The sequence below is a fragment of the Ochotona princeps genome, chromosome 5 (genome assembly GCF_030435755.1).
Source record: "Ochotona princeps isolate mOchPri1 chromosome 5, mOchPri1.hap1, whole genome shotgun sequence".
In the NCBI taxonomy this organism is placed as follows: domain Eukaryota; kingdom Metazoa; phylum Chordata; class Mammalia; order Lagomorpha; family Ochotonidae; genus Ochotona; species Ochotona princeps.
In genome coordinates, this window is record NC_080836.1 from 75,053,373 (window position 1) to 75,063,197 (window position 9,825).

The window sequence follows — 9,825 nt, forward strand, 5'->3', positions numbered from 1 at the left end:
TTGGGCATTATTATCATAATAAAACCCCAAGGTGAAAAAAAGTGCACTGTCAGGAACTCACCACACATGACATGGACACTTCAACTGTTCAGATATTTACTCTTGCTCCACATGGTCTTGTGAGGCTGCACAAATCCATGACTGTGGAAAAAAATTTTGAGGTGACTTTAGTCTGTTTCTCTACCCTTTGTAATCTTTATTGGTATTTCTCAAGTATCTCAATTTCCCTAGAGATATTAGGAGTTACTTAAAATTTGCTAGAATTAGCTTTCTGTGTATTTCACGAGGGTTCCCCATTCCTTTAAAATAGGGATAGACTTTACTTCAAGGTCAACGTAAAAAAATCGCAGAAAATCTAAAACTGCATTTGCAAACGTGTACATGTCTGGATTTTTAGTTTATAATTAATTAGCAATTAGCTAGAATGTTTACTCAGGAAACTTACAGCCTGAGGCGAAGGTGAGAGACCCTTCAGCCAGGGCCTACAGTAGACTAACTTCCTGTTACACCTTTGGGGCTGTCTCCTTGTCAAGGCTCGGTAGACTAAATCAACCTCACCTCAAAGATGAATCTCCTGTATCGAGGAACCGTGTCTATCCAAAATTACATTGGCGAATTATTGGACAGCAACCCTTCAGGCGCCCCCACTGGTGCGCATGCGCTACAGCGGCAGCCTGTTCGCACTCGGAGGACTCCACTACTCCGCCTCAGCTCTTCCCCGGCTTCCTCCGGACTGGCTTTCGAACTTCCCGGTTCCGGCAGAATCCACCAATCACACACGTCCTCGCTAAGGCCACGCCCCTCGCATCGCTCCCTCCAGGAAGGCGAGCCCGAGCGTGCTCACCCCTCCTCCCTTGACGCACGCGGCGCGCGGACGTCGGCTTCTGACGCCGCCGTTGCCCCGCGCCGGCTCCCGCCGGCCCGGGCTGCCCCCGCCGGCCGTTGGGCGGCCTGCTGGAGTCGGTCCCTCAGGACCCCCGCTTCCCAGCCGCTGTCGCGGCGGCGACCCATGTGGGGGTCACGACTGCTGAGGTCGCCGCCGCTGCTGCTGTTGCTGCCGCAGCTCGGAATCGGAAACGCCCCGTCCTGTTTTCAGGCCAGAAGCATGAACTCGGGCGGCTCCGGCAGCTCGCCATGCCCCCTCGCCGCCGAGGGCCGCCGCCAGCCGTGCCTGCAGCTGTCCACGGTGCCGGGAGCCGAGCCGCAGCGAAGCAACGAGTTGCTCCTGCTGGCGCCGGCTGGGGAGGGACGGGAGCTGCCGGGCCTCCCCGGGGTCTCGGCGAAGGAGGAGCCCCAACCGCCGCCCCAGCATCACGTCCTCTATTTCCCCGGGGATGTGCAGGTAATCCGAGGCCCGCTCAGACACCTGCTTCCTCCACCTGTGCTTGTCTGCGACCACTGGCTCTTCCCTTTGGGTGTACCCAGGTTCCTGGCCTCGTCTGGACGCACCTACACGTGCACTCATGCGGGGGGTGGGGGTACTTTTTGGCTTCTCCATGAAACCCCAAACCCTGAACCCCGTTCCCCTAGAACTCTGCGAGGAGCGTGTCCCTGGAAGGCTCCGCTCTGTAATGCAGCAGCCTCCAGTCCAGGCTTCGAGGGGGTGGGATTTGAGACAGCGAATGAGGCACTCAGTGCGTGCTCATTTTGCAACTTGGTCCTTGAAGGAACTCAATGTGTGTGTTGGACAGGGAACAAAGAAATGGCTGTTAAATTAACTTGCAGTGTGTAGAAAATGCTGACTGATTAAAAAGCAAAGCCAACAAGAAACCCATTGCAAAAGTATGCCGTTTTGTAACCATGAAAGGAAGAAAAAAAAAAAGGTAGGACAGCTATTGCCAGTCTTGCCAATGTTTTAATGCTCACCTAAATTCTGCACTTTTGTATATGATTTTATCTATTTCCATGGTAGTGATTGCCCCAGAAGTTGGATCTTCATCTAAAACTGTATGGTCTGATGTGGTAGCCATTAACCATATGTGGTTATGTAAATTAATTGAAATTAAATAAAATTAAAAGTTTTAGCCACAGTTATATAAGCTTCATTTCACATATTCAGTAGCTGCAAATGGCTGTGCGTCTACTGGATAGCATGTCCATGGTACATCACAGGAAGGTCAGTTAGGACTAATTAGCTAGCTATGTTTCTTATCCCTAAAACAATATTTTGTTGTTTCTTTTTTTGTTGTTTTTTAAGATTTATTTATTTATTTATTTATTTATTTATTTTGAAAGTCAGCTATACAGAGAAGATGAGAGACAGAGAGAAAGATCTTTCGTCTGCTGGTTCACTCCAGAAGTGGCTGCAACAACAACCAGAGCTCAGCCAATCTGAAGCCAGGAGCCAGGAGTCTCTTCCGGGTCTCCCACGTGGGTGCAGGGTCCCAAGGCTTTAGGATGTCCTCTACTGCTTTCCTAGGCTGCAGGCATAAAGCTGGATGGGAAGTGGGACTGCTGAGGTTAGAACCATAAATCTATATGGGATCCCGGTGCGTTCAAGGCGAGGCCATTTAGTTGCTAGGCTACTGTGCAGGCCCAGTTTGCTGTTTCTTAATTGATGCTTTAAATGATAAATTTGGGCCCAGTGCGGTGGCCTAGCAGCTGAAGTCCTCGCCTTGAGCGCACCAGGATCCCATATGGGCGCCAGTTCTAATCCCGGCAGCTGCATTTCCCATCCAGCTCTCTGTTTGTGGCCTGGGAAAGCAGTCGAAGACGGCCCAAAGCTTTGGGACCCTGTACCTGAGTGGGAGACCTGGAGGAAGTTCCTGGCTCCTGGGTTTGGATCAGCGCAGCACCAGCCATTGCGGTCACCTGGGGAGTAAATCATCGGATGGAAGATCTTCCTCTCTCTCTCTCTTCCTCTCAGTATATCTGACTTTGCAATTAAAAAAAAAAATCTTTAAAAAAAAATAAAATGAATTCATAAATGGGAGTCAGATAGTAAATGGTGTTTTTTTTTTTTCTTGCAGTTTGGCCTTGTTGAGTGTTCATAAGAACTATGAAAAGGCTTTTAGTTTCAAGGAAGAAAATTACTCCATTGGGTCCCTCATGCTGACATTGGGAAAACTGGGGAGGAGGCGGGATTTCTAGCCCTGACTTCTAGAGATTGGATGGGTCAAGTACTGCCAGCATGTCTACAATAATGATGATGATGATAGCAATGACAACATTTGAGAGAGAGAGAGAGAGAGCTCTGCCATCTTCTGCCTGCAGTAGCTGGGACTTGAGCTGTCCACATCTGTCACTTGGGCAGCAGGGACACAGCTCTTTGAGCAATCAGCCGCTGGGTCCCAGTGTCTGCCCCAGCAGGAGACTGAAAGAGGGTAGGAGCAAGAGCTGGAACTCTAAGCCACAAACTCTGATGTGGGCTACAGTGTAAGGTGAAGTTAGATGCCTGCCCCAGTGGCTGTGAAGTGTTCAAGTGTGCCAGCCAGATATAAGCATTTAGGTGGGTCCATACTGTTCTACCTGTATTTTGAATGCAGGTTGAGCATTCCTTAGAATGAGCATTTATTGAGCATGCAAGATCAAAATGCTCCTTCGCACTTCTCAGCCTTTTGGTAGTATACTGCAAGCATAGTACAAAAATCAAAACACTCCAATAAGACACAAACTATTTGTGTTCCATTGTGACACCAGAATGGAAAAATCCACATCATGAGACTTTATTTCGGCTACAAAATTACTTAAAAACATTAAAAGGTTCAAGGTGTGTGTAAAAAAGTCAGTGAAGCATGAATGAATTCTGTGCTTAGACTTGAGTCACATCCATAAGATATTATTCGGTGTGCAAATATTTGCAATCCAAAACACATCTGGTCCCAGGCATTTAGGAAAAGGAATACTTAACCTGTATCACCTCTTTGTTTTAAGATCACCCACTGCCTTGCGCAGCCCAGGACTTTCACACTTTCGGTGAGTGATTGGCTGTGGGTTAATGCAGAATGTGAAGCGCTGCAAAAGCCCTAGGTCTTTTAGAGAAGAAACAGAACAAAACGACCCGGGGCTCTGAGGCCAAACTGCACAGGTTGCTCCACGTGCCATCCCTCTGATGAGTGAGAAACCTCATGGCTAATCCATCAGAAAGTCGAGTGGCTTCAGTGTATCTGCAATAGTCAGAATCATTGTTTAAAAATGCAAATCAAACATGCCATAGCTATCTGCAAAGCTCCAATCACTCCCCGTCCCCTTCACAGTGCCACCCTATGACCCGAATGGCATGCCTGCCCTCTGCTTTCTCCCAGGGTTCCTCCTCTCTACCTTGGTCTCCTTGACTTTGATGGCGTGGCCCCAACAAGTCAGACCCGCTTCACTTTAGGTTTGTATGAGGCAGGTGTTTGGTGTAGGTTTAGGACCCCAGTTGGGATGCTGTACTGCCCTCTGTTTGAGAGCTTGGGTTCAAGTCCTGGTTCTGTTCATCCTAATATGCACCTGGGGAGGCACAGCAGGCGATGATTGCTCAAGCATTTGGTCCCTGCCACTCATGTGGGAGATCCAGTTGAGTTCTCACTTCAAATAAATAAAACCGGTTTGTTTTTTTTTAAGATTTGCATTTACCACCTGTATAGGCTCCCTGTACATGCTTTGGATTTTATTATCGCTTTCAAACCTGCACAAGAGTCCCTAAACGATAAGCTCCTATGTGTTCATTCACCAATCTATCTGAAGCTTTGTGATTGACCTGTACTCAGTATTCACTTGAATTGTTGCATGAGTATGCAGGGTACTTAAGAAGGTCCTTGGGAAAATGGAATTAAAACGAAGTTTGTTATGATGCAAAAACATTTGAATTCTGTGTATATTTTTTTAAGATTATTTTTATTGCAAAGTCAGATATACAGAGAGGAGGAGAGACAGAGAAAGATTTTCTGTCCAATGATTCACTCACCAAGTGACTGCAACGGCTGGAGCTGAGCCAGTCTGAAGCCAGGAGCTAGAAGCTTCTGGGTCTTCCACACAGGTGCAGGTTCCCAAGGCTTTGGGCCGTCCTTGACTGCTTTCTAAGGCCACAAGTAAGGAACTGGATGGGAAGTGGGGCTGCTGGAATTAGAGCTGGCGCCCATATGGGATCCCAGCGTGCTCAAGGCGAGGCCTTTAGCCACTAGGCTATCGCACTGGGCCCTGTGTATAGTTTTTTAATACCTGCATTTTTCATGAACTTTTTGAAGACCCGTTTTTTCGTGGATTTCAACTCTAAGTTCCATTTTCCATGAACATTTTGAAGTACCTTCATTTAGTTGAACAGCGCTTGATGTATGTTGACTGTCATTATAGAAAATGCTATTCAGATTCTGCATCTGTATTTGTACACTTGATTCTTTCAAGCCTAATACTTACTGGTACAGAATTTTTCCTGTTACCTACTTTTTTTTTCTGTATCAATTTATTGGGAATGGTTATTTGGGTTTCTATCATATATAGATTAAGTAAACTTTTTTATAGCTCTGTTCTTTATTTGAATAAAGATTGGACAGATTAAGGCTGAACAGAACTTTGAAAGATATTAAAACCCTTGCCTCATCTTGACACTAATTCATTATTTGTCATTAATTATAATGGTTTTGTTCATGTAACTTTAAATCTTTCCAGTTACTGTTACTCTCAGTATTCCTTTTGTGTAGTTGTCTTTTGTGTGTCCTTTTTAACTCTATGCTTGTCCTTTATTACTGTAATTAGGCAAACTGAGGCCATAGCAGTTTATATTTCTTTAGTTAGCTCTTTGTTTTTGTTAATCAGCATTTTAGAGAGGGATCATGAGTTTTTTCTTTTTTTATGTAGATGATTTCCAATTCTGAGTTATTTTAACTTTTTAAGGGTTTAGAATTACACTTTATTTTTTTTTTTTTAAGATGAGGGAGAGACAGTGGTGGTTCACTGTCCAAACTGCAGGAGCTGGAGCCTCTTCCAGATTTCCCAAGTAGGTTCAGGAGCCCAGGGTTTTGGGCCATCTTCCACTGTTTTCCCAGGCAGGTTACCAGGGAGCTGGATCCAAAGTGGAGCAGTAGGGACATAAACTGGCACCCCATGGGATGCCTGTGTTCCATCAGCTGTCATATGAACACTGTCTCTACAATACATTCAGAATCTGACTTCTTATTTCCTCATTTTATTACCACTCTGGTTTAAACCTCCTTTTACCACCAAGATTTTATTTCAGGGCTCCACCCTCTCTAAAATCTTACATTCCTTTCCCCTGCTTACACTTGTTACAAAATAAGGTTTGTCTTGTCCAGTCCTCTAGGCAAGTGTGCTGTGGACTAGTTGCAGTGTTGTCCATGTAACTGAGGAAGTTAAGTTTTTAATTCAGTTTAATTTCAGTGGATTTAAATTTAAAAGATGATATTCAATTCAGTTCCTGGAAAACTTTTAGTATATTTGGAACAACTTTGGGTATGTGAATCTGCGTTTTTAAACTGCAAATTTTACAAAATCTAAATTCAGATCAAGTATTTCCGATGAAGATTTAGCGTCCAAATTGAGATTTGCTTTAAGTGTAAAATACTCACTGGATTTCAGACTTAGTAAGAAAAAAAAAATGTAATAATCGTCTATTAACTTTGATTACATGCTGAAATGGCAACATCCTGCATAGATTGGGCCTAATAATTATTACAAAGTTTCACTTATTAATGTTTGCCACTCCTAGCGACTTTTATGCATGGTTCATGTTATAATTCTTTTGGATAGTGCTGTTGTGTTTACTTCTAGAATTAAGTTGTTTATCCTTGCACTAGAATGTAAGCTCCATGTGGGCAGGATTGGATTCATTCTGTTTCCCTGCTCAATCAGCAATTCCCCAGCAAATTTGCTTGAATTTGAATGAATTACTACTTTAAAAAATGCATTATGAATAAAAATTAAGACAAGCTGTGTATGTATGTACTGGAACATAAATAATATTATATATTTTATAGATATATAATTAATCTATATAGATATATCATACATATACTTCTTAGCTTTAAGTAAAATCCAAATATAAAAAGGCAAAGGATATGGCTGGGCAAGAGGGGAACTCCAGATGGCTAATAAAATTTCAGCTTCATTCCCCTTTGCAGCAAGTCTGTACTCGAATGAATTATCCCTGCCTATAAATTTCACATAAAAAGTATTCTTCTGTGGAGGGTAATTATTTTTAAATATCACGAACCTTCAACTGGATATTCTTGACCTAGTAATTCCATTTCTAGATTATTTTTAAGGATGCAATGACAATTGTATAAGAGTTTAAAATATTGTTCATTAAGGTTTTTGTAATACTAAGTGTTCAGGTGTTCAAGAAATCTAAAAAGGGATTAGGGCAGGATGGCAGCTTAATAAATGGGAAATATTTTAAAAGTTTGGCAAAAAGTTTTACTGAACCAAATATTTTAGCTGTCAAGAAAGTTGATCATATGTATGCTAAACAGAATTTTTTAAACATGTCTGTAGTCTTTCCAGATTCTAACTTTTAAAAGTCTTACTGTTCTACGTTGATATTTTTTACCTTTTCTCTTGATGGATTTGAGGCTTTTTAGACTGAAGTGAATTAAAATCTAAAATACTGTCAGAATTATCTTTTTCCTTTCTAGTGCTTTAACAGAAACATCACTTACAACGTCCTTACTTTCCTTATAATACAAAGTACTGGGAAAGTATTTTGTGGAAATAGTTTCATGTAAATGTGTTAATACTTACTTCATTTTCTTACCTTTCAGAATTATCATGAAATTATGACTCGTCATCCTGAGAATTATCAGTGGGAAAACTGGAGTCTAGAAAATGTTGCCAGCATTTTAGCTCACCGATTCCCCAATAGTTACATTTGGGTGATAAAGTGTTCCCGGATGCATTTGCACAAATTCAGCTGCTATGACAATTTTGTGAAAAGCAACATGTTTGGTGCTCCAGAACACAGCCCCGACTTCGGAGCTTTTAAGCACCTCTATTCTTTATTAGTGAATGCTTTTAACTTGAGTTGTAACAGTTTGCTATCAAAGAATGTGAATGTGTGGAATAAGGACTCCAAAACATCTAATTGTAGACCCAATTCTCCCACTACTAATGGTTGCCAAGGAGAAAAAGAGAGGACCTGTGGAAAACTTAATGAGTCTGCCATGGAATTTTACCCACCGTCACTAAATGGTGCATCATTTACTTTGATTGGATTCAGTAAAGGTTGTGTTGTTTTAAATCAGTTGATTTTTGAAATGAAAGAAGCCAAGAAAGACAAGAACATAAATGCTTTCATTAGAAGCATAAGAACGATGTACTGGCTTGATGGTGGTCACTCCGGAGGAAGCAATACTTGGGTTACTCATCCAGAAGTCTTGAAAGAATTTGCACAAACAGGGATTGTTGTTCACACCCACGTAACACCTTACCAAGTGCATGACCCCATGAGATCTTGGATTGGAAAGGAGCACAAGAAATTTGTTCAGATACTTGAGGATTTTGGTATGCAGGTGACTAGCCAAATTCATTTTGCAAAGGAGACTCCTTCCATAGAAAATCACTTCAGGGTTCATGAGGCATTTTGAGACCTATAAGAATTCTCTTGTTCTTGCCTAGAAGAAGAGCATAAGCACTTTCAGTGATATAAATTCAGACAATGAGATGTAACTCACAAGTGAATTATTTTTGATGATATAATGTGTAAGTGCATTTCTTCAGTTAGTAGGAATTTATAGGTGCATTGTCATTTTGCGATGGGGTAAACATACATTCCTAAAATATGTGTAATGTGCAGTGGTGTTCTTTGCTTATGAATGTGAGCAGTTTTAAGTTTGGTTACGTTCGAATTACTTAATTTGAAATCTAAAAAGGTGGTTTGTGATAATCCCTTAGGAAATAGGAAAGTTGTTAATATAGTCCCTAAAGGTAACTTAACATTGTTGGAATTAGTTGATTTCCTGAACGATTTCAAATAATTTTGATGACATTAAGACAATTAGCTCAGAAACCCGAGAACATTTTCTTTCTCTTCAGAGCAAAGCACATGATTTCCCATCTGGAATTAACTATTCTGCCTCTTCTGTTCCTAACTTACGGACACATTCTTTATGTGCTACCAACTGTTTCTTAAGAGTCAAAATACTACACCTCAGCACTATGGCACAAGTTTTAAGTATTTGAGATACAGGCACAGACGGAGATAGCTCCCAATGCTGACTCACTATTCAATGCCTCTGACTGCTGCAGTTAGAACAGGCTGAGACTGCAAGCCCAAGCTTGGTCTAGGTCTCCCTGTGGGTGTCAGGAGGCCCGCTTATGGGGACCACTCCAAGGGTTTAAATAAGCGGAATTAGGAGCCAGAGCCAGGTACTGAGATAGGTACTCCATGTAGGATGCTAGTATCTCAATCAATGACTTAACCTTTAAGTCATATGCCAGCCCTGTGACTTAATGTTTAATTGGTAGTTTTCAATTATTTTAGATAAGACAGTTTGGAGTTTGCTGAATCTTGGCTCCAAAGTATTTGTTTTGGAGAAACTGGTTTAAATTGGCCATAACTATGTATATACATATATTTGATTTAAAAAAAAAAAACATACTACAAAACAGATTTCAAATTCATTATATCATCTTTAAAAGAGACCAACTTTGGTAAAATAAATATATAATGCTGTATTAGTTAGTGCTGTATTGAAAAGGAGACATATTCCACAGACCTAAATCAATGTTCCTCTAGAAGCACGATTTTGTCTGCCAAAAGAAAATAGCTCTCTTTGGCCAAAATGCAAAATTACACTGCTATAAGAAAAGTTATAAGGGAAAGTTTGAAGACACAAATGATTTAGTTTTGGCTGAAAAACTGAATTTGCTTAACACTGCTACATAATCTGG

The 9,825-nt window shown here is 41.7% G+C and overlaps 1 protein-coding gene across 1 annotated transcript; it reads left to right on the plus strand.

Annotated features, from left to right (window-relative positions):
- The first annotated feature begins 869 nt into the window (after positions 1-869).
- On the plus strand, positions 870-8,596 carry C5H2orf69 (chromosome 5 C2orf69 homolog). Its single transcript, XM_004576947.4, has 2 exons — positions 870-1,342; positions 7,698-8,596. Exons 1-2 carry the CDS (start codon positions 1,010-1,012, stop codon positions 8,517-8,519), a joined length of 1,155 nt encoding a protein of 384 aa, XP_004577004.2. The 5' UTR covers positions 870-1,009; the 3' UTR covers positions 8,520-8,596.
- Positions 8,597-9,825: the final 1,229 nt, after the last annotated feature.

Excerpts from the sequence above, each read along its gene's own strand:
- C5H2orf69 (XM_004576947.4), top strand. The coding sequence starts at position 1,010 with ATGTGGGGGTCACGACTGCTGAGGTCGCCGCCGCTGCTGCTGTTGCTG. Across the intron at positions 1,343-7,697 it reads ATTTCCCCGGGGATGTGCAG|AATTATCATGAAATTATGAC; the intron begins GTAATCCGAGGC and ends CTTACCTTTCAG.